General features: G+C 48.5%; 2 protein-coding genes across 2 annotated transcripts in view; both read left to right on the plus strand.

Moving 5' to 3' along the window:
• Positions 1–24,733, plus strand: part of HOGA1 (4-hydroxy-2-oxoglutarate aldolase 1) — a 38,346-nt gene that overhangs the window by 2,044 nt on the left and 11,569 nt on the right. Inside the window, exons 2-6 of the mRNA XM_066240053.1 lie at positions 20,986–21,114; positions 21,319–21,446; positions 21,878–22,012; positions 22,245–22,341; positions 24,373–24,506. Coding sequence (XP_066096150.1) covers positions 20,986–21,114; positions 21,319–21,446; positions 21,878–22,012; positions 22,245–22,341; positions 24,373–24,506 — 623 coding nt within the window. The remainder of the gene's footprint in view (positions 1–20,985; positions 21,115–21,318; positions 21,447–21,877; positions 22,013–22,244; positions 22,342–24,372; positions 24,507–24,733) is intronic.
• C7H10orf62 (chromosome 7 C10orf62 homolog) lies at positions 4,185–4,923 on the plus strand. The gene has a single exon (XM_066240226.1). It carries the CDS (start codon positions 4,185–4,187, stop codon positions 4,887–4,889), a length of 705 nt encoding a protein of 234 aa, XP_066096323.1. The 3' UTR covers positions 4,890–4,923.

Genomic DNA, 24,733 nt, shown 5'->3' on the forward strand with positions numbered 1-24,733 from the left:
GCAGTGCCCAGGAACACAGACGGCAGTGGGCCTGTCAGGCCACTAGCCCATCTCCCATGCAACCCACCCAGGCGCCTGTTTCCACCTCATCTCTCTCTTATGCTAACACAAGGAGGGAGCGGCTGGAGTTAGAAAACTGGTTAAGAATCCTGGTCCCACCAGTTACAGCGACCTTGGAGATATCACTGAACCTCTCTAATCAATTTCCTCATTTTAGAATGGGAACATTTTAGCCTGACCAGGCGGTGGTGCAGTGGATAGAGCATTGAATCAGGATATGGAGGACTCAGGTTCGAGACTCTGAGGTCGCCAGCTTGAGCATGGGCTCATCTGGCTTGAGCAAAGTTCACCAGCTTGGACCCAAGGTTGCTGGCTCGAGCAAGGGGTTACTTGGTCTGCTGAAGGCCCACGGTCAAGGCACATATGAGAAAGCAATCAATGAACAACTAAGGTGTCACAGTGAAAAACTAATGATTGATGCTTCTCATCTCTCTCCGTTCCTGTCTGTCTGTCCCTATCTATCCCTCTCTCTGACTCTCTCTCTGTCTCTGTAATAAAAATAAATAAATAGAATGGGAACATTTTAGAATGGGTTCAATGCATTTCTCCCAAGGAGCTCAAACATGAGGCTCTGGTACAAAAACATAGAACCAAGGGTCCTGTCACTGCTCCCAGGACACAGCCAGATGCCCAGAAAGGTAGTAGTGAGACACTTTGGCTGTAAAATCTGTTTCTCTTGCCCGATCCTGGCTCCACTTTGCAGCTCAACACTCAGGAGCAGAGTAGAGAAACATCACATTTCAGATTGCCAGGGCCTCCTGCAACAAGTTGAAGGTTCTCCAAAGACGGGAACCTGCCCTTGATGAATCAGTGAACAGCTAGACATTGTGTGGAAGGTATTGCTTGAAACTCTGTAGCTTTCTTTCTTTCTTTTTAATAATTTTTTAGTTTTCAATTACAGTTGACATACAGTATTATATTAGTTGCAGGTGTACAACCCAATGATTAGACATTTATATAACTTACAAAGTGATCACCCCAATAAATCTAGTACACATCTGACACCATATGTAATCATTACAATATTTTTGGCTATTATAGCTCTTTTTATTTTCTTGTTGTTAATTTGTACTAATTATTTGAATAAAGAGTATTATTATTTTTTTTTGTTTTGTTTTGTATTTTTCTGAAGCTGGAAATGGGGAGAGACAGTCAGACAGACTCCCGCATGCGCCCGACCAGGATCCACCCGGCACGCCCACCAGGGGGCGACGCTCTGCCCACCAGGGGGCGGTGCTCTGCCCCTCTGGGGCGTCGCTCTGTCACTACCAGAGCCACTCTAGCCCCTGGGGCAGAGGCCAACGAGCCATCCCCAGCGCCCGGGCCATCTTTGCTCCAATGGAGCCTTGGCTGCGGGAGGGGAAGAGAGAGACAGAGAGGAAGGAGAGGGGGAGGGGTGGAGAAGCAGATGGGCGCTTCTCCTGTGTGCACTGGCTGGGAATCGAACCCGGGACTTCAGCACGCCAGGCCGATGCTCTACCACTGAGGCAACTGGCCAGGGCCAAGAGTATTATTTTAAAATAAAAGTTATAAGTAGAGTTGTTGCTGAGGAGCCATTTGGTCCTGAATTCACTACCATAAACAACCTCTGAGATGAACTTTGAATTGTCACTTCCAGATGAGGTCATTGGACGACCATGGAGCTGCTCCGGCCAGACCGAGGAGTTGATGTTCCCACAGAACTTGAATCTTGTGTCTTATCCCCTTAGTATGTGGACTAGACCAGTGTTTTTCAACCACCAGTCTGCAGGCAGGTCTGTCAGAAATTTCATGCTGGTCTGTAAAAGGGTTAACCACCCTGATGTTGCAAGAAGATTATAGACCCAATGGAGTAGAATTCACTTTTGCTCAGGGTGATTTCTGCCTTAGTGGTCCTCAAGGTGTAAAAAGGTCCCCAAGTGTAAAAAGGTTGAAAACCACTGGACTAGACCATGGTTTCTTGCAATAAGATAGTATATTTTTGTGTGTATTAAAGCCATTACTGGCCCTGGCCGGTTGGCTCAGCGGTAGAGTGTCGGCCTGGCGTGCGGGGGACCTGGGCTCGATTCCCGGCCAGGGCACATAGGAGAAGCGCCCATTTGCTTCTCCACCCCCCTCCTTCCTCTCTGTCTCTCTCTTCCCCTCCCGCAGCCAAGGCTCCATTGGAGCAAAGATGGCCCGGGCGCTGGGGATGGCTCCGTGGCCTCTGCCTCAGGCGCTAGAGTGGCTCTGGTCGCTCTGTTGCGCTGGGGATGGCTCCTTGGCCTCTGCCCCAGGTGCTAGAGTGGCTCTTGTCGTGGCAGAGCGACGCCCCGTAAGGGCAGAGCATCGCCCCCTGGTGGGCGTGCCGGGTGGATCCCGGGCGCATGCGAGAGTCTGTCTGACTGTCTCTCCCCTTTTCCAGCTTCAGAAAAATACAAAAAAACCCCAAACAAACAACAAAAAAAATAAAGCCATTACTGTGTTAAATAACATTTTGTTTAAAATAATCACAATTTTGCCCTGGCTGGTTGGCTCAGCCTTAGAGTATCAGCCCGGCATGTGGAAGTCCTGGGTTCGATTCCTGGCCAGGGCACACAGGAGAAGTGCCCACCAGCTTCTCCACCCTTCCCCCCTCCTTCCTCTCTATCTCTCTCTTCCCCTCCTGTAGCCAAAGCTCCATTGGAGCAAAGTTGGCCCGGGAGCAGAGGATGGCTCTGTGGCCCTCGTCTCAGGCGCTAGAATGGCTCTGGTTGCAGTGGAGCAACGCCCCAAATGGACAGAGCATCACCCCCTGGTGGGCATGTTGGGTGGATCCCAGTCAGGGGCATGTGGAGTCTGTCTGACTGCCTCCCGCCTCTAACTTTGGAAAAAATACAAAAAATAAAAAACTAAAATATCATAATTTTTACAGCCCTCTTTTGGTACTTCTTCATTTTAAAAAATATGCTAGATGCTGTGGTGGCGCAGTGGATAAAGCGTTGACCTGGAAATGCTGAGGTCGCCGGTTCAAAACCCTGGGCTTGCCTGGTCAAGGCACATATGGGAGTTGATGCTTCCAGCTCCTTCCCCTTCTCTCTCTCTGTCTCTCTCTCCTCTTTCTCCCTCTCTGTCTCTCTCCTCTCTAAAAAAAATGAATAAATAAAAATAAGAAAATTAAAAAATATGCTAGATGCTGCTGGGTGAAAAAATAGAGTGGCCCAGGCCCATTTCCACCCCCAGAGGACCTCGGATTGTGGGCGGGCAGTCAGTTGTCTATACCTATGAGCCTGGCTAGGGGCCACCTGTTCACCACCTGTACTGTGCCCATTTATGGGGGGATGAAAAATTCTGGGTTTGCAGTTACATCACTAAGGCAAGAGGTAGCAGCCCCATCCTGGAATGGCCCCAGGGATCTGGGACCTGGTGAAGTCTCTGCTCTGCCTTCTCAGCCCTGCTGACTCCCCGCCCCCATTTGTGACCTCATGTTATTCCAGAATGAGCTCCTTGCTGGGCCCCTTTTCCTTCTGGACCCTGCTTTATAATGGGGCTGGGGCTGCAAGGGGGGACGGAATGCTCTGAATTGGCAGCAGATGTGGGTCCTGGACGGAGGAGGACACCAGCCTCAGGTGGCCAAGAATGGATGCCAGCCCAGCCAAGGGTGTCCTTCAGCCATGGCCAGTTAGATTCTGCCTGCTGGTGGCCATTGGATGGTGAGGGAGAGAAACCAAAGGCTGGAAGATTAGAAGGACTGGGCTGCAAAATGTGTCACAAGCATAAGACAGAAGAGACTTAGAGTTGGGGAAGCTGCCCTTCCACTGCTCTTGGGGACAGCTGTCAGGGTGGGAGACAGAACCCAGGCCTTTGCTAGGCGAGACATGAGTGATGCTGTGGCCTCTCCCCCCCCCACCCAACCCCCGACCAATGAACCTCATAATGGGACTCATTGCTGAGGTGGGCGGGGCATCCTAGCAAGTTTGCAGTGGGGGGGGGTCTACCTGCCAGACACCTTCAGGGAGCTTGCCCTTTCAAGTATGAGACATACCACCCAGGCTCCCCCACTTCCAGTGTGCCCTTAGCTCTCTGTCTGCCTGGCGTAGGTCCTGGAGACCATCTGGGAGCTCATCCAGCAACCATCATGCAGGGTGGTGCTGGGGACTGTCTTCTTACTCGGGGGTGGAGGCCTCATGCTGTGGCTTCAGAAGAGGAGGAAAAGGAAGATATCCTTTGACTCTGCACAAGATGAGCTCAAGCCACAAGACCACCACAAAGCACAGAATGAAAACTGGATCAAATCTCACTTTAGCCGCCTTTCTGAAGAGAAGCTGGCCGCCTGCAGCACCACCGCCACGGTCAGCAGCCATTCCGCCACTCCTCAGCCTCAGAGTGGCCACAGAAGGGTCAGCACCACGATGCACGCGGAGACCTCCACCTCGAGGCAAGGAGAGGCAGGCGCAGCTCTTCCCTGGGAGCCCCTTACCAACAAGCAGATGTCTGCGCCCTCAGTAGTCAAAGAAAACCACAAGGGGTCCTTGTCCACAGATGAGGCCACGTGGGCCGCTGTGGCTGCTAGTGCTAAGGAGATTGACACCAAGGGACGGCAACTGGCTAACTCCATGCTGCAGCGTGCCATAGTGTACCAGAACTCAGGCCACATAGAGTCCAAGGACATCAACCAGGAGGAGCTGAAGGCCCTGGAGGAGGTGGAGATGAAGCTGAAGAGCAATTTCCTCACGCAACGGGAAACCACTGTAGCTGGTATGAACCATACACACACCTTCCATGGCCATAGTCACCATGGCCACCAAGATTATCCAAGCCACGCAAGCCACCAGAGCCACAGCCTGCCCAACCGCAGCCACCAGAACTATCACCCCTTTGAAAACAGCTGACCACAGATGGAGATACCCCTTCCCCCAACAAGGCTGGCACACAATCACAGGCTTGTTTTCTTTCTTGGGGGACAACCTGTGTGGCCCAGAGTGAGACGCTGCCACCCCAGTCCTGCCTCCTCGGGCCCCTACAAGGAGCGGCCCCTTTGACTTCATGAATGGGATCTGCCACAGAGGATGGCCCCTATGGAGGGAGAGCTGAGAGGAAGCAAAGCAGCGGAAACAGAGTCACAGGCAGCTGTGACCCACTGAGAGAAAACACACGAGGCAGATCCCAGCAACAGCTGAGAACACACGTTGATGCCACATGCCTGGAGCTGAGCCAATAAAGCCTTGTACACCCGCACCCTGAGTCTGGGGGCTCTGTGGCCCGTCTCAGGGCTGGGCAGGAAGAGGGGAAGGGGCTCCTTCTCCCATAGTCCTCTTGGTGTGGGCCTTGACCTGGGGCCTTTTCACTGGCCTGATTTGAACCACTGTAAAATGGCTTCTCTGTCTCAGGTTCTAGGGATGGGATATTTCCAGGGGCTTCACACCCACCAAACTGCCGTTATCAGGGAAGGAAGAAGCAGTCAGGAATTAAGGCAGAGGCGGTAAGACAGACTTCTAGAAGCAATTAAGCATGGTGGGCTATTCGCCCCTGTCCTCTTGGTGCCATTTTTACTGGGTCTCTGGCTTCTCCATTCACGTGGCATCCACACTGCAGTGCTTCCTCTCTGCCTGCTTGCTCCCTGGGTGCCCCAGGGTCTGTGTGGCACCCCCCGCCCCTTGTCCAGACTACCGTGCTGCGTATTCCCTCTTTCTGCTTGTATTAGCATGGCCGGGGCTGGGGTTGTTGCGCCGCTAATACTGCAGCTACTTCCAGCAGCTGTCTTTTTCTGAGGGTTTGGTTTTAGGTGTGTTTTGTTTTTGTTTTGTTTAGTTTTTAGTGTCTGCCCTTTTCTATGTTCAGTGTGATGGCACAGAGGAAGGTATTACATTCTCTCCATTTTGCATACAAGGAACCAGTGGTTCAGAGAGGAGACAGCTTAGACTGTAAGTTATGTCACAGGGGTTAGAGCCCTGCTTTGGCTGCCTGTGAAGCCTAAACCCAGACCCCCTGCCCTGTTCTGACCTCAGTCCCATGCCCACTGTCCTCAGATAGGTCCACCTCTCTCATGCTCGTCCTTGTCCTCTTCCCACATGTCCTGACATTTTCTGTGCTCGCTGGCAAGCCTGGGACTCTTCTGCTTCATCTTCTGGGGTCCTAAGAAGCCATTTCTGGGGCAAGGAGTGACCCCCACTTAGTCAGTTAAAGGAAGGCAGCTGTGTCCCCTGGGGAACTTAAGAAAAGGTCAGCTATACACCATACTGTCTGACCCCTTTACATAGAAATTTCTTACCACTTTCATTCATTATGGGTTTTCCAGTGGCTCTCTACCTGTGGGCCTCAAATGCCAGGGAGACAGTGCCCAGAATCATTGCAAAGAATGGAAAAATCTACTACAAACATCCTGAATATTGTCTATTAATTTTCTGATACAGAATTGGGAGTATTTGAATATTTTTGACATTACTAATAAGTACCTTTATGTAAATGCTTACATTACACTTGAAACATATATTATCCTATTAATTAATGTCACTCCAATAACTTTTAGTTAAAATATATATATTTTTAGATTGATACATTTTGTTTTTATTTCTTTTATTATTTTTAATGGGGTGACATAGAACAATCAGGGTACATAGGTTCAGAGAAAACATCTCCAGGTTATTTTGACATTTGATTATGTTGCATACCCATCACCCAAAGTCAAATTGTCTTCCGTCACCTTCTATCTGGTTTTCTTTGTGCCCCTCCCCTCCTCCATCCCCTCCCTTACCTTCTCCCCCACCCCCCGGTAACCACCACACTCTTCTCCATGTCCCTGAGTCTCATTTTTATGTCCCACCTATGTATGGAATCATATAGATCTTAGGTTTTTTTTATTTACTTATTTCACTCATTATAATGTTATCAAGGTCCATCCATGTTGTTGTAAATGATCTGATGTCATCATTTCTTATGGCTCAGTAGTATTCCATAGTGTATATATGTACCACATCTTCTTTATCCAATCCTCTATTGAAGGGCTTTTTGGTTGTTTCCATGTCTTGGCTACTGTGAACAATGCTGCAATGAACATGGGGGTGAATGTGTCTTTACGTACCAATGTTTTTGAGTTTTGGGGGTATATACTCAGTAGAGGGATTGTTGGGCCACATGGTAGTTTTATTTTTAATTTTTTGAGGAACCACCATATTTTCTTCCATAGTGGTTGTACTACTTTACATTCCCACCAACAGTGAATGAAGATTTCTTTTTCTCCACAGCCTCTCCAACACTTGATATTACCTGTCTTGTTGATACAAGCTAATCTAACAGATGTGAGGTGGTATCTCATTGTAGTTTTGATTTGCATTTCTCTAATAGCTAATAAAGATGAGCATCTTTTCTTTTTCTTTTTCTTTTTTTTTTTTGTATTTTTCTGAAGCTGGAAACGGGGAGAGACAGTCAGACAGACTCCCGCATGCGCCTGACTGGGATCCACCCGGCACGCCCACCAGGGGGCGATGCTCTGCCCACCAGGGAGCGATGCTCTGCCCCTCGGGGGGGGAGTCGCTCTGTTGCGACCAGAGCCACTCCAGCGCCTGGGGCAGAGGCCAAGGAGCCATCCCCAGCGCCCGGGCCATCTTTGCTCCAATGGAGCCTTGCTGCGGGAGGGGAAGAGAGAGACAGAGAGGAAGGAGAGGGGGAGGGGTGGAGAAGCAGATGTACGCTTCTCCTGTGTGCCCTGGCCGGGAATTGAACCCGGGACTTCCACACGCCAGGCCGACACTCTATCACTGAGCCAACCAGCCAGGGCGAGCATCTTTTCATATATCTGTTGGCCATTTGTATTTCTTCCTGGGAGAAGTATCTGTTCATGTCCTCTTCCCATTCTTTTATTGGATTATTTGTTTGTTGTTGAGTTTTATGAGATCTTTGTATATTTTGGATATTAGGTCCTTATCTGTGCTGTTGTTTGAAAATATCATCTTGCCTGACCTGTGGTGGCGCAGTGGATAAAGCGTCGACCTAGAAATGCTGAGGTCGCCGGTTCAAAACCCTGGGCTTGTCTGGTCAAGGCACATATGGGAGTTGATGCTTCCAGCTCCTCCCCCCTTCTCTCTCTCTCTCTGTCTCTCTCTCTCCCTCTCTCTCTCCTCTCTAAAAAAATGAATAAATAAAATTAAAATTAAAAAAAGAAAAAGAAAAAAAAAAGAAAATATCATCTCCCATTTAGTTGGCTGTCTGTTTTGTTGTCAGTTTCTCTTGCTGTGAAAAGCTTCTTAGTCTGATGTAGTCCCATTCATTTATTTTTGCCTTCACTTCCCTTGCCTTTGGAGTCCAATTCATAAAGCGCTCTTTATAACCAAGGTCCATGAGTTTAGTACCTATGTTTTCTTCTATGAAATTTATTGTTTCAGGTCTTATATTTAGGTCTTTGATCCATTTTGAATTAATTTTAGTACAAGGGGACAAACTGTAGTCGAGTTTCATTCTTTTGCATGTGGCTTTCCAGTTTTCCCAGCACCATTTGTTGAAGAGGCTTTCTTTTCTCCATTGTGTGTTGTTGGCCCCTTTATCAAAAATTATTTGACCATATATATGTGGTTTTATTTTTAGGCTTTCTATTCTGTTCCATTGGTCTGAGTGTCTTTTTCTGCCAATACCATGCTGTTTTGATTATCATGGCTCTATAATATAATTTGAAGTCAGGTATTTTAATGCCCCCAGCTTCGTTCTTTTTCCTTAGGATTGTTTTGGCTATTCGGGGTTTTTATAGTTCCATATAAACCTGATGATTTTTTGTTCCATTTTTTTAAAAAATGTCATTGGAATTTTGATGGGAATTGCATTAAATTTATATATCGCTTTGGGTAATATGGTCATTTTGACTATATTTATTCTTCCTATCCAAGAACAAGGAATATTTTTCCATTTCATTGTATCTTTTTTGATTTTCCTTAACAATGCTTTGTAGTTTTCATTATATAGTTCCTTTACATTCTTTGTTATGTTTATTCGTAGATATTTTATTTTTTTGCTGCAACCATGAAGGGGATTATTTTTTTTTTAGTTCGTTTTCTGATGTTTTGTTGTTGGCAAATAGGAAGGCAATGGACTTTTGTATATTGATTTTGTATCCTGCGACATTACTGTATTGGTTTATTGTTTCTAGTAGTCTTTTTGTGGAGTGTTTGGAGTTTTCGATGTATAGGATCATATCATCTGCAAAAAGTGATACCTTTACTTCTTCTTTTCCGATATGGATGCCTTTTATTTCTTTGTCTTGTCTGATTGCTCTGGCTAGAACTTCCAACACTATGTTGAATAATAATGGAGAGAGTGGACAACCTTGTCTTGTTCCTGATTTTAGGGGAAAAGTCCTCAGTTTTATGACATTTGATATGATGTTAGCTGATGGTTTATCACAAATGACCTTTATAATGTTGAGATATTTTCCTTCTATACCCATTTTGTTGAGTATTTTAAACATAAAATAGTGTTATATTTTATCGAATGCCTTTTCTGCATCTATTGCATCTATTGATAAGATCATATGTTTTTTGTTCTTTGTTTTGTTTATATGGTGTATTACGTTAACCGTTTTACGTATGTTGAACCATCCTTGTGATTCTGGGATGAATACCACTTGATCATGATGAATTATTTTTTTAATGTGTTGTTGTATTTGATTTGCTAGTATTTTGTTTATGATTTTAGTATCTGTATTAATTAGAGATATTGGTCTGTAGTTTTCTTTTTTTGTGCCATCCTTGCCTGGTTTTGGTATGAGGGTTATCTTGGCCTCATAAAATGTGTTTAGAAGTATTGCTTCTTCAATTTTTTGGAAGACTTTCAGTAGAATAAGAACCAAGTCGGAATGTTTGATAGAATTCACTAATATAGCCATCTGGCCCTGGACTTTTATTTTTGGGGAGGTTTTTGATAGTTGTTTCTATTTCCTCCCTGCTTATGGGTCTGTTTAGGCTTTCTGCTTCATCATGATTCAGTCTAGAAAGATTGTATGGTTCTAGGAATTTATCCATTTCTTCTAGATTGTTAAATTTGGTGGCATATGGTTTTTCATAGTATTCTACAATAATTCTTTGTATTATCTATGATATCTGTGGTGATTTCTCCTCTTTCATTTTGGATTTTGTTTATATGAGTCCTTTCTCTTTTTTCCTTGGTGAGTCTTGCCAAGGGTTTGTCAATTTTGTTGATCTTTTCAAAGAACCAGCTCCTTGTTTTATTAATTTTTTCAATAGTTTTCTGTTCTCTATTTCATTTATTTCTGCTCTGATTTTTTTTTTTTTTTCATTTTTCTGAAGCTGGAAACGGGGAGAGACAGTCAGACAGACTCCCGCATGCGCCCGACCGGGATCCACCCGGCACGCCCACCAGGGGCGACGCTCTGCCCACCAGGGGGCGATGCTCTGCCCATCCTGGGTGTCGCCATGTTGCGACCAGAGCCACTCTAGCGCCTGAGGTAGAGGCCACAGAGCCATCCCCAGCGCCCGGGCCATCTTTGCTCCAATGGAGCCTTGGCTGCGGGAGGGGAAGAGAGAGACAGAGAGGAAAGCGCGGCGGAGGGGTGGAGAAGCAAATGGGCGCTTCTCCTGTGTGCCCTGGCCGGGAATCGAACCCGGGTCCTCTGCACGCTAGGCCGACGCTCTACCGCTGAGCCAACCGGCCAGGGCTTCTGCTCTGATTTTTATTATCTCCTTTCTTCTGCTGGTTTTGGGTTGCCTTTGTTCTTCTTTTTCTAGTTCTCTAAGATGTGAAGTTAAGTGGTTTACTTGGGCTATCTCTTGTTTGTTCATATAGGCCTGTAGTGATATGAACTTCCCTCTTATTACTGCTTTTGCTGCATCCCAGAGATTCCAATGTCGTATTATTATTTTCATTTGTCTGAATGTATCTTTTGATCTCTATTTTTATTTCTTCTTTGATCCACTCATTTTTTAAAAGTATGTTATTTAGTTTCCACATTTTTATGGGTTTGTTTACCTCTTTTTTGCAGTTGAATTCAGTTTCAAGGCTTTATAATCAGAGAATATGCTTGGTATAATTTCAGGCTTTCTGAATTTGTTGATGTTATTTTTGTGGCCCTACATGTGGTCAATTCTTGAGAATGTTCCATGTATGCTAGAGAAAAATGTATACTCTGGCACTTTGGGATGAAATGTCCTGTATATGTCTATCATATCCAATTGTCCTGTAGATGTCTATCATATCCAATTGTTCTAGTGTTTCATTTAAGACTAATATATATATTTTTTTACAGGGACAGAGAAAGAGTTAGAGAGAGGGATAGATAGGGACAGACAGACAGGAACAGAGAGAGATGAGAAGCATCAGTCATCAGTTTTTTGTTGCGACACCTTAGTTGTTCATTGATTGCTTTCTCATATGTGCCTTGACCGCGGGCCTTCAGCAGACTGAGTAACCCCTTGCTCGAGCCAGAGACCTTGGGTCCAAGCTGGTGAGCTTTTTTTGTTTGTTTTTTTCCTCAAGCCCGATGAGCCTGCACTCAAGCTGGAGACCTCGGGGTCTCAAACCTGAGTCCTCTGCATCCCAGTCCAACGCTCTATCCACTGCGCCACCGCCTGGTCAGACAAGGCAAATATTTCTTTATTGATTTTCTGTTTGGATGAACAATCTAGAGCTGTCAGTGGTGTATTGACCTAAAAACAAAAACCAACAAAAATACAATCATACTTGGAGACCTCAATATACCTCAATAAAAAAAATTTATAAAAAGTGCTGTCATATATTTGTATATTTAAAATACTTTGTAATAAAAATCTTAATTGGAAAAAATGAGGTCAATCACACTGGAAAATGTTGGAGGCTGCTTAATTAGACAAAAAGCAAGAGTGGTGAGGTTTCACTATCACTAAAAGTGATAGTGAAAATGAATAAAATGTAGTATGCATTTATCTGAAAGATCTACATTCCTTATTAAAAGCTTGTTGTGCCTGACCAGGAGGTGGCGCAGTGGATAAAGCGTCAGACTGGGACACAAGAGAACTAAAATTCGAAACCCTGAGGTCACTGGCTTGAGCATAGGGTTGTTGGCTTGAGCCTGGGATTATACATATGACCCCATGGGCTTGAGCCCAAGGTCGCTGACTTGAGCAAGGCGCCACTGGCTCAGGCGGTAGCCCTCCCCCATCAAAGCACATATAAGAAAGCAGTCATTGCCTGACCTGTGGTGGTGCAGTGGATAAAGCGTCGACCTGGAAATGCTGAGGTCGCTGGTTCGAAATCAAGGCACATATGGGAGTTGATGCTTCCAGCTCCTCCCCCCCTTCTCTCTCTCTGTCTCTCCTCTCTCTCTCTCTCTCCCTCTCCTCTCTAAAAAAATGAATAAATAAATAAATAAATAAATAAAAAGAAAGCAATCAGTGAACAACTAAGGTGCCGCAACAAAGACTTGATGCTTCTCATCTCTCTCCCTTCCTGTCTGTCTGGCCCTATTTGTCCTTTTCTGTCTTTCTCTCTGCTATCTCTCTCGCTATTAAAAAAAAAAAAAAAAAGCTTATTTCTTAGTCTTTGACTAAGATCAAGTATAACGGCTTATTACATAAAATTTAAGATTAGCTAATTATGACTTCAAAATCTTCACGTTAAAAAGTTTCAAACTGGCCTGACCAGGCAGTGGCACAGTGGATAGAGCATCGGACTGGGATGTGGAGGACCCAGGTTCGAGACCCTGAGGTCACCAGCTTGAGCGCGGGCTCATCTGGCTTGAGCAAAAGCTCACCAGCTTAGCCCCAAGGTCTCTGGCTTGAGCAAGGCACATATGAGAAAGCAATCGATGAACAACTAAGGCGTCGCAACAAAAACTGATGATTGATTCTTCTCATCTCCCTCCGTTCCTGTCTGTCCCCATCTATCCCTCTCTCTGACTCTCTCTCTCTGTAAAAAAAAAAAAAAGTTTCAAACTGGAACCTGACCTATGGTGTCGCAGTGGATAAAGCGTAACCTGGAATGCTGAAGTTGTTGGTTTGAAACCTTGGGTTTGCCCAGTCAAGGCACATACGAGAAGCAACTACTGTGAGTTGATGCTTCCCACTCCTCGCCCCCTTTCTCTCTTTCTCTCTCCTCTCTTTACAATCAATAGGTTAATAATAATAATAATTTTAAACTGGCAAAATCTGAATAAAATATGTAGTTAGTATTATACTAAGGTTAATTTTCTGATAATTGTACTACAGTTAGGGAACACAGTATCATTGGCAGACAACTTAGCTATGAGTGCATGTTAAGGTTTGTCATGGCAACAATGAACTAGTTAGAGACCAGATGAAATGCTTGGAGGTGCCGAGGGGAGGCAACAGCCTTGGTCAGCAGAATGCAGGGAAGCCCCATTCCAAGCCTTCCACAGACATTTATTAGCAAGTACAAATAACTCAAGGAAGCAGACAGCAGAAGTTTTCAGGGAGTGAAGTAAGAGGACAAGGAACATGCTGACTTCTAATCTGTGTTCTGAGAGCCTAAACATTTTCTGTTACTGACTCTTATCCTGCTGTTTTGCTGTTTCCAGCGTGTACTATCTCCAGTACAGGTCAGAGAGACCCTGGACTCTCATCTGTTCAGGCCCTTCACCCTGAGGTGCCTCTTTGCCTCTAACTATTTACCCTAACTCTGCATATTTTCATAGTCTATTCTTACAAAAGTTTTACTACAGTTGTGCTGAAACAAAAATGGCTTCTAAGTAGCCATCTCAAGTATATACTCCCAGTAAGAATATTTTGGTAAGAAGAGAGAATGGTTAAATCTTCGCTAGACTAGATACAAAGATGACTATTTAACAGCTGCTAGACTCTTGTCCGAGTGTCAGCTGGGGAGGCAGTGGCTGGTTTCCCAGATCAGGGCACAATTCTATTAAAAGTCCTCAGGAGGCCCTGGCCGGTTGGCTCAGCGGTAGAGCGTCGGCCTGGCGTGCGGGGGACCCGGGTTCAATTCCTAGCCAGGGCACATAGGAGAAGCGCCCATTTGCTTCTCCACCCCCCCCTCCTTCCTCTCTGTCTCTTTCTTCCCCTTCTGCAGCCAAGGCTCCATTGGAGCAAAGATGGCCCGGGCGCTGGGGATAGCTCCTTGGCCTCTGCCCCAGGCGCTAGAGTGGCTCTGGTCGCGGCAGAGCGACACCCCGGAGGGGCAGAGCATCGCCCCCTGGTGGGCAGAGCATCGCCCCTGGTGGGCGTGCAGGGTGGATCCCGGTCAGGCGCATGTGGGAGTCTGTCTGACTGTCTCTCCCCATTTCCAGCTTCAGAAAAATACAAAAAAAAAAAAAAGTCCTCAGGAAATTGCTTAAGCATTTTGTCAAGAATGTTCATTTCTTCTCTGTGGGAGATTATGAATTACATCGCCAAAAAAAGGCTCTACTTCAGACCAGATTTGGGACAGTTTTTCTTTTATACATACATTGTCGACAAACACCTCAAGCACTGCTTGGGCAGCATACTGAAGTGTCATGGAGGAGGCCAAAATGAGGGGACACGACCGCTGACGGCAGCTTCTAGGCAAAGTCAGACAAGTGCTGCGCAAGAACACACTGCTGTGCAGAGCGAAGGGAGGGAAGCCCAGGAAAGGCTCGTGGGCCTCACAGCACTTGAGGAGCGGCGGTCAGGGAGGTGTTCCAGGCAGAAGGGAACAGCAGGAGCGAAGGCATGGAGGCAGGAAGGTGGCAGTGTGCCTGGGGGAACTTGACAGTCAGTTTGGCTGAAGGGCAACACTTAGAGATAAACAAAAGATAGGAGAAGAAGCCAGAAAAGGGACTGCAAATCCTAGATCTCAGGTGCACTAAGAAGACCATTTAATGCAGGGGTCCCCAAACTACGGCCTGCGGGCCACTTGCAGTCCCCTGAGGCCATTTATCCAGCCCTGCCACACTTCTGGAAGGGGCACCTCTTTCATTGGTGGTCAGTGAGAAGAGCATAGTTCTCATGGAAATACTGGTCAGTTGTTGATTTAAATTTACTTGTTCTTTATTTTAAATATTGTATTTGTTTCTGTTTTGTTTTTTTACTTTAAAATAAGGTATGTGCAGTGTGCATAGGGATTTGTTCATAGTTTTTTTTAAAGTCCAGCCCTCCAACGGTCTGAGGGACAGTGAACTGGCCCCCTGTGTAAAAAGTTTGGGGACCCCTGATTTAATGCAATTTCCTCTTTTGAGAAATTTGCCTAATCCTATAGCTGGGCGGGGAAGATTTAAGGGTTCTGAGGACTTCTCTGAATTTTTTTTTTTTAATTAATTTATTTATTTATTATTATTTTTTTTTCATTTTTCTGAAGCTGGAAACAGGGAGAGACAGTCAGACAGACTCCCGCATGCGCCCGACCGGGATCCACCCGGCACGCCCACCAGGGGCGACGCTCTGCCCACCAGGGGGCGATGCTCTGCCCATCCTGGGCGTCGCCATGTTGCGACCAGAGCCACTCTAGCGCCTGAGGCAGAGGCCACAGAGCCATCCCCAGCGCCCGGGCCATCTTTGCTCCAATGGAGCCTTGGCTGCGGGAGGGGAAGAGAGAGACAGAGAGGAAAGCGCGGCAGAGGGGTGGAGAAGCAAATGGGCGCTTCTCCTGTGTGCCCTGGCCAGGAATCGAACCCGGGTCCTCCGCACGCTAGGCCGACGCTCTACCGCTGAGCCAACCGGCCAGGGCTCTCTGAATTTTTGAGTAAGCGACAGGGAAGGACAAGGAACAGGTAATAAAAGTTTAGAGGTGAGATACCCAGTGGTGGGTGAGATCCCAGAAAGACTTCTCAGAGGAGGTGGCAGTGATGATGAGCCAACAGGCATAACAGTTAGGAGAGCCTGTGACTTGGCCACAGTAAGTCACCAGGTTGCTTGTACATCTCCAGCCCCAAACACCCAGCCCCCCAAACTACCCCCACAGCCAGCGTAACCGTAGGGCAAGGGGAGTGGTGGGATTCAAATAATTTAACAACCAACTGGTCCTCTGCCCTAATGACTGTTTTAAGTATAAAAAAAGATACACCGAGGCCTGACCTGTGGTGGCGCAGTGGATAAAGCGTCGACCTGGAAATGCTGAGGTTGCCGGTTCAAAACCCTGGGCTTGCCTGGTCAAGGCACATATGGGAGTTGATGCTTCCTGCTCCTCCCCTCTTCTCTCTCTCTCGGTCTTTCTCTCCTCTCTCTCTGTCTCTCCCTCTCTCTCTCCTCTCTAAAAAAAAAAAACCAAACAAAAAACAAAAAAAACAAACAAAAAAAGATACACCGAAAGGTAGCTTATTATGTCATGCACTTAATACTTAAATAAGAACAATAAAAGAGCTATACAAAACTAGATTATGTTATAAGAGTTTTAAAATATTAATGAAAAAATATTAAATAATACCTGACTAAACAATAAAACTGTTATTTAAGATATTTCCATATTGCTTCTTGATTGGTGTCCTCACTTGCAATATTTTTCACCTATGGACAGAATAAACATTACTACGAGCGCTTAGAGTACGCTGTTGCACAGATGAATGTTAAAAGAGTAAGGAATGGAAGTTTGTGATTTCCACATTGGGTGGCTGCCCAGGAGCCCACCTTAGGGAGAATCCTGATTACAAGTGCCATTTTAACAACTGGTTTGCCGAACTCAACAAAAAATTTGGTATGGGTTCTGCCAAAACAGTGCAAACCGGTTGAATCCCAGCAGTAGCTTTGAAATTGAGCGTGTTTGTCCGATAGCCGGAGGGGGCCTGAGAGGCGCGAGGGAGGGCAGCCTCCCCTCCCGCACCAGTCATCCTCGGCCTCAAACCGAAAGCTGCTACCCTCCTGATTTAAGGCTTGAGCACTTCCTCCTGACTGTAATCACAGCTAACCCTGAGTGCCAGGTTCTGTTCTAAGCACTTTACAAATAGCATCTCATTTAAGCTTCACCACAACTCTTTGAAAAGGTTATTTATATTATCCTTACTTTTCATTTGATGAGGCTGAGGTTTAGTTAAGCCATTTGCCCAAGATCTCATAGTTAGTGAAGGGCCACACTGCCAGGGAAAGCCGGCCCCTCAGGGTTCAGAGCCTGCGCATCTGACAGCTCTACTACCCCTCCCCTCCACCCCACCTTCCTCACTCCCATCTGGGACCTTTTCTCATCCCCTCTCTAAAGCAGCAGAGACATCTCAGGCCTGACACTTGACATCTAGCCAAAAAAGAGGGAGCCCTGGGGCAGCAGTCACAGACTTCAAAGGGCTTTCTCATACCTTTTCTTCCTTGTGCTCTAGAACAGCCCTATAAGGTAGGATTGAAATGATTTTATTGTCATCCCACAGGAAAGGAGGTGAGTGACTCAGAGGCATGATGTGGCTGGATCAACAGCCAGAGGTGACTTGGAGCCTGTGTGTCCCTGACTCTTCCACACTCCTCTCCCCAGCCTGGCATTTCTTCCCTCTTGGGAGTTGGGACTGAGTCAGACGCCCCCTTAAATGACATATGGGAGAGGCTACTAGGAGGCTTGAACACAGGAGCCTCCTTCACCTGCCGCCCCCACCCCGAGTGCATCCACCAGTTGGGCCCAGGGGCCTGGGGAACTGACCATGAGATAAAGGAGGAATTGGGAATGAGAGCTATGTCTGAAGAAGTGGCTGAGCAAGAGCCCATCTCAGCCCCTTTCGAGCTGTGGTGGCAGGCACTGTTGGAAGGGAGATAGATGGTCTTCCATTTGAATAGAGGGAGTAGCAAAAGCTTGATCTCTAAGTGTTTGGTCTCTAAATCAGAGGGTGCTGATCCAGTCATGGCTGGCCTGCAGCCCTCTCCAGGGTTGGCAGTGCTACCAACGGGGATGACCCACTGGGAAGGCTCTGGGGCCTCATGGAACAAGACAGGAGGGGAATCTTACCATCGGCTCCCAGCCCAACACGGAGGCTTGCTCCTAAGGAGTCAATCCAACAGAACCAACAGAACCCGAAAGCTCTTTGCCTCAAGATGTTCCCTGTAATGTTAGCAAGGCAAAAAAGCTGAAACAGAAAACACATGCCAAGTATCCAGTGAGCTATCCTGGCAATCCACTCAGTGCAATCTAATGGTGAAAGAACGGCATGGAAAAGGTCTGTGGTATAACACCTGACTCTATATCACACTGTGTCCCCTGAAGGGTGACTCACGGGAACACTCTCTCTTGGTCCCAGTGCCAGGAAACTTTGTTTCTCCGGGACAGCTGCCTTGCTTTTATCTTGAGTTCTACATATCTGTCAACTGACCACATTTCCCTTTTAGTGACTGTCAGGAAGCTCCGAACCAAATTCATGGTGCTCACGGCTGTATGACGGGTTTTGAAATCAGTATTGTGCCCAACTTTATTTCCCCCCCCACACACACTTCTATGTATTAATCATCTTGTATTTTATGCTGTATTGGTCAGCTATTGAAGAAAAATATTTTGGGAATGGAATGGGGGAGACAGGAGAAAGGGGGGGGGGAGAGAAAGTTTAAAAAAATGGGAGTAGGCCCTGGCTGGCTAGCTCAGTGGTAGAGCGTCGGCCTGGTGTGCAGAAGTCCTGGGTTCGATTCCCGGCCAGGGTACACAGGAGAAGCGCCCATCTGCTTCTCTATCCCTTCCCCTCTCCTTCCTCTCTGTCTCTCTCTTCCCCTCCTGCAGCCGAGGCTCCATTGGAGCAAGGATGGCCGGGGCGCTGGGGATGGCTCCTTGGCCTCTGCCCCAGGCGACAGTGACGCCCCAAGGGGCAGAGCATGGCCCCCTGGTGGGCAGAGCGTCGCCCCCTGGTGGGCAGAGCATCGCCCCCTGGTGGGCGTGCCGGGTGGATCCCAGTCTGGCGCATGCGGGAGTCTGTCTGACTGTTTCTCCCCGTTTCCAGCTTCAGGAAAAAAAGAAAAAGAAAAAAGGGAGTAAAATGATTTTACTAACATTCCTTCCAGATTTAGCTGAATAGCAGCAATTCTGCTGGTCTCTGGTGGGTATAAAAAGGTTGACACCTTTAACTGGTAATGTTAGAAGCCATTTCAATGACTGATAAAACAGGAAAGTGAAAAATAAAAGAATGAGATGTCATTTTTCACCTCAAAAATTAACAAAAATTAGCCTGACTGATGGTGGCACATCAGTCATAGAGCATCAACCTGGAACACTGAGGTCCCAGGTTCAAAACCTCAAGGTCACCAGCTTGAGTGCAGGCTTGCAGGCTTGAGTGCAGGATCATCAACATGATCCCAAGGTTGCTGGGTTGAGCAAAGGGTCACTGGCTCAGCTGGAGACCCCTGGACAAGGCATGTTTGAGAAGCAATCAATGAACGACTAAAGCGACTCAACTACGAGTTGATGCTTCTCATCTCTCTCTCTCCTCCCCATCTCACTCTCTTCCTGTCTTTCTCTCTGTCTCTCACTCTCAAAATAATAATAATAATAATAATAATAATAATAATAATTAAAAAAAAGAAAACTGACAAAAACTAGTGCTGACAATGCCCAATGTTGGCATGGATGAACACTGACATGGATGAATTCTTTGTGCTGATGGGGTGTGAACTGGCTAATTAGACATACGGCACGTGCAAACAGATGCACAAACAGGTGGCTTGACAATGACACACCTAAGTAAACTGTAGGGAAACTCCTAGATTTGGGCATAGAAGACTTTACAGCATCGCTAGCAAAAGAGGGAGACATTCTAAATGTCTTCAAAAGGGGAACAAAAGGCCCTGGCTGGTTGGCTCAGTGGTAGAGCGTCGGCCTGGTGTGCAGGAGTTCCAGGTTCGATTCCCGGCCAGGGCACACAGGAGAAGCGCCCATCTGCTTCTCCACCCCTCCCCCTCTCCTTCCTCTCTGTCTCTCTCTTCCCCTCCTGCAGGCAAGGCTCCACTGGAGCAAAATTTGCCTGGGCGCTGAGGATGGCTCTGTGGCCTCTGCCTCAGGCACTAGAATGGCTCTGATTGCGGCAGAGCGACACCCCAAAATGGGCAGAGCATCGCCCCCTGGTGGGCATGCCGGGTGGATCCCGGTCTGGCACATGCGAGAGTCTGTCTGACTGCCTCCCTGTTTCCAGCTTCGGAAAAATACAAAAAAAAAATAATAAAAGGAAAAAAAAAAAGAAAAAAAAAGGGGGAACAAAGTAAATTGTGGCCTAAGCTCACAATAGAATATTATATAGAAATGGAAAATAAATGAGTCAGAGCTCCATGTCTTGCTACAGACAGAACTGGAAACACAATGTTGGGCAAAAATGGCAAACTGCAGAAGATATACATATGTCTGATTTCATTTCTGTGAAGTTTTTTTTTCATTCTTTTTCTGAGTGAGAGGAAGGGAGATAGACAGACTCCCGCATGCGCCCCAGTCGGGATCCACCAGGCAACCCTCATCTGAGGCCATACTCACAACCGAGATATTTTTAGAGCCTGAGGCAAAGGCTCCGTGGATCCCTCCTCAGCACTGTGTGCTGATGCACTCAAACCAATCAAGCCATGGCTGCGAGGGGGGAAGAGAGAGAGGTGGGGGAGAGGAAGGGGTGGAGAAGCAGCAGATGGTCACTTCTCCTGTGTGCCCTGATCAGGACTTGAACCCAGGACTTCCACGTGCCAGGCTGATGCTCTACCACTGAGCCAACCGGCCAGGACCCATTTCTATAAAGTTTAAAGTGGCAAAACCTGTAATTATGTCTTGTTTATGGATCCAAATGTATGTCTTAAGGGTGTAAACACATGAATGGGAACAGTAGTCTGGACAGCAGGAGAAGGAAGAGGGAGGCGACCGGGGAGGATTGCGGGGAGGATTGCCATGGCTGCTGGGTACACACATGTAGATTGTGCTGTCACCTATTCTTCGAGGTACGGCTGAAAGAGATCATTGAAACAAAGACACGTGGGGTGAATACTGTTTATTGCAACTGGGTAAAACATTCTGGCTGCCTCAAGGCAAAGATGAGAAGGAAATGTGCGTAAAAAACTACGGGTTTGGGGAGTAGGAACCCGGGTGAGTGTAACACTAACGTCCCTGTTTTTCATAAGAGGGTGGGAAGGTATCTATGAATGTGATCCATCTCTCTTGCAGGCTTTGTGGTCCAGGGCTCCAACGGCGAATTCCCTCTCCTGACCAGCAGTGAGCGCCTGGAGGTGGTGAGCCGCGTGCGGCAGGTCATGCCCAAGGACAAGCTCCTGCTAGCTGGCTCTGGCTGCGAGTGTGAGGCCGATACCCTGGGCCCTGGGGGGGGGGGGGGGAGGGTGGCTGGGGTGGGGGCCTGGCTCCTTGGCCCAGCAGCTGGGTTTAGTCTACTTGCTGTCTCTTCTGCACCGCTTGCTTGCCCCAGGGTCCTAGCACAGCCCTTCCTCCTGCTCTCACCTGCCCTCCGTGGCCTGTAGGGAAGACTTCTCTTTCCTCCTGCAGCTACTCAAGCCACGGTGGAGATGACAGTGAGCATGGCCCAGGTGGGGGCTGACGTTGCCATTGTGGTGACTCCGTGCTACTATCGTGGCCGCATGAGCAGTGCCGCCCTCATTCACCACTACACCAAGGTGGGTGTGAGGGGTGGGCATGGGCTTGAAGTCTGGGACCGAAGGGAGGCTGAGTGAGGGGAGACTCTGCCTGAGAAGAGGAGACCGAGAAGCTGGGAACTTCCCATGAACGGCAGTTCTGGGAACGGGAGAAATACCACCGTGTACCAGCTGTGTGGCATTGGGTGACTGCTCTAACCATGCTGTCACTGTTTCCTCCCATCTCAAATGGGAAGAATAAAGGTAGAGGCTTAATTCTATCAAAACAAAGATCTTGGGACTGTGCTTGGCACATGGAAAGTATTCACTAATTAGTATCCACTGTTACTGCTTACAAGCAGGGCATGTAGCTCTGTGACTTCTGAACCAGGGGTGGGCCTGTCCAGGGAGCCCTGGCCGGGACCTGTCGAACCTGGACAGCTGTCCTCTCCCCTCTTCTCCGCATCCCTCAGGTTGCTGACCTCTCTCCAATTCCTGTGGTACTGTACAGTGTCCCAGCCAACACGGGGCTGGACCTGCCTGTGGACGCGGTGGTCACACTTTCCCAGCACCCAAATATCATTGGCATTAAGGACAGCGGTGGTGATGTGAGTGGCAGCGGCTCCTGACTGGGGCTCCTTCCGCTTCTCTTTGCTGCCAACTTCAGGGCAGCTCAGATCCGCTTCAGTTTGGGTTCTCTGTGGCCTGGACTCTCCGCGGGGGAGCTTTGTCTGAACTTTGGGCTCCCTCTCTAAGGCCTGGGCTCTCAGTCACTCGCACTGGCCCAGCCCCCACCCGGGCTTTGCCGCTGCCCCGCTCACACCAGGTTTGCTGTCGCAGGTGACCAGAATTGGGCTGATGATTCACAAGACCAGGAGGCAGGATTTCCAGGTGTTGGCTGGATCGGCTGGTTTCCTGCTGGCCAGCTATGCCGTGGGTAGGCCTCCCGCTGCTCTCGCCCTTGAAGGGTGACCCAGATACACCCAGGCAGGCAAGGCCTGCTGGAAGGGACCACAAGGGCAGGGGCTGGGTCGCAGAGGGTCTTGCCAGCTTGCCTGCTCCAAAACCTCTGAAGTCTGGCACACCGCTTGCTTGTCTGGACACTGGGTGCTTGTGAGTGAGTGACCTTGTTGTGCCCAGGGGGGTGGCCATGTACAAACCCCGTCCTGTCATAGGGATGCCTGCACTTTGCTTTAAGCCCCAAGCTCTCTACTTAGGTGACAAATTTAGTTCCTCTAATCTCACAAAGGAGTTGGAGCCCTCCCCTATCGTCCAGAGTCAATTTTCCTCTCTCTGGTTCCAGGCTAGAATGAATGGTCAGACCTGCAGAGCTGGGCTAGGGATCTTCAGTCGCCTGATCAGATTCTGTCCCAGTCCAGGATCCTAGGCATGTCACCATTAGACCGACTGTTCTTGTTAGTTTGAGGTCAACGTCCTTGGGTTCAGGTTGGATTTGAGCTGAAGCAGGGGTTTGGGGGCGAAACATCTGCTCCTTCAGCTGACACAGATTTAAGTTCATTGTCCAAAGCTGCAGGTCCTATTCTCTCTGGTCTGTGCAGACATTGGCTTGTTGTCTAGGCCCTTGCACATCCTCTGCATATCCCTGTCTCTGAAGGACAGGGTGAGGAGGGAGGACTCAGTAATGCCTTATTCCGGAGAGTGGGGCAGATAGGAAAAGCAGAGGTTCTGAGGGCTGAGGATCTGAGCTGGACTCTCAGTTCTGCCGTTTGTTCACAGGGTATCAGCGGGCGAAGTACTCAAGCTCTCCGGGCCTGAGCTTCTACTCTTACAGCAGGGAGGTGTGAGGGTTAGAGAGCACTGGCCCTGTGTCCGCCACAGTGCTTGGCACACAATAGGGATTCAAGAAATGACGGCTATATTGTTAGCTTATTCCCAATTGCCTACTCTGTCTCCAGTTTTGAAGCCCCTCTGCTTAGGGACACTACTTGCTAGCCTTAGCATCACACTCACAAGCCAGCAGCAGCGGCAGAGCTCTCTGTGATCCCAGCCAGCCTATCTTCATTGTCCAGATGAGAACAAAGAGGACCAGAGGGTCTATGGCTGGTCCAAGCTCATGCAGCCAATGGGAGGAACTGCCCAGTGTCCTGGCTGTGTCTAGAGCGCTTTCCACTCCCCCGCCTGACCCCCCCTCCACCCCTGTTCTCAGCCACATTCACTGTGGGGTCAGGCTTCCTATCCACTTCACCCTCTTCCAGGACTGGTGAGGGTGGGGGGCGCTGCAGAGGAGCATGGAGATGTCAACTGGCAGGAGCGACTTTACATTTTTTGGGAGGAGGGGAGTGCAGGAAAGAAACTGTCGTGGCCCTGGCCGGTTGGCTCAGCGGTAGAGCGTCGGCCTGGAGTGCGGGGGACCCGGGTTCGATTCCCGGCCAGGGCACATAGGAGAAGCGCCCATTTGCTTCTCCACCCCCACCCCCTCCTTCCTCTCTGTCTCTCTCTTCCCCTCCCACAGCCGGGGCTCCATTGGAGCAAAGATGGCCCTGGCGCTGGGATGGCTCCTTGGCCTCTGCCCCAGGCGCTAGAGTGGCTCTGGTCGCGCCAGAGCAACGCCCCGAGGGGTGGAGCATCGCCCCCTGATGGGCAGAGCTTCGCCCCTGGTGGGCGTGCCGGGCAGATCCCGGTCGGGGCGCATGCGGGGGTCTGTCTGACTGTCTCTCCCCGTTTCCAGCTTCAGAAAGAATACAAGGAAAAAAAGAAAAAGAAACTGTCGTTGAGTCAGCCCAGGCTCTGCTCCCTGACTCTCACTCTGTGGGGTTCCACTTGGAACGTGCTGGCAGCTTTGCTCTTGTGCTCTGCGGGCTCACAGAGCATGTCTTTGCCATGGCCAACCAGTGGCATAGAAATGTACCTCCTAGCTCCCCAAGACAAAGAGTTGCTGGGGACCAGGCTGTGGGCTTCTCTGTGAGAAGGGGCACTGACTGATGTTCTGCTTCTCGCTCTGGAGCAGGAGCTGTGGGGGGCGTGTGTGCCCTGGCCAATGTCCTGGGCGCTCAGGTGTGCCAGCTGGAGCGACTCTGCCTCACAGGACAATGGGAAGATGCCCAGATGCTACAGCACCGCCTCATTGAGCCAAATACTGCGGTGAGCTCCGGGCCAGTGGCAGCAAGGGGGAGGGGGTGGCGGTGGGAGAGGACTCTGTGTCCTCACTGGACCAGGAGACTGGCACACAGGGCCCCACTCAGTCTCTTCCCTTTCGGAAAGTTCTTTTAGAGAACATCCCAGTGTGGGATCTCCTTGTGCCTCCCTAGGAAAACTGGACTTCGGACGAAGTTGAGCCCTAACTAAAGTGTGCATTAGAATTCATTTAG

This window comes from Saccopteryx bilineata, chromosome 7 (genome assembly GCF_036850765.1).
Source record: "Saccopteryx bilineata isolate mSacBil1 chromosome 7, mSacBil1_pri_phased_curated, whole genome shotgun sequence".
NCBI classification, from domain to species: Eukaryota; Metazoa; Chordata; class Mammalia; order Chiroptera; family Emballonuridae; genus Saccopteryx; species Saccopteryx bilineata.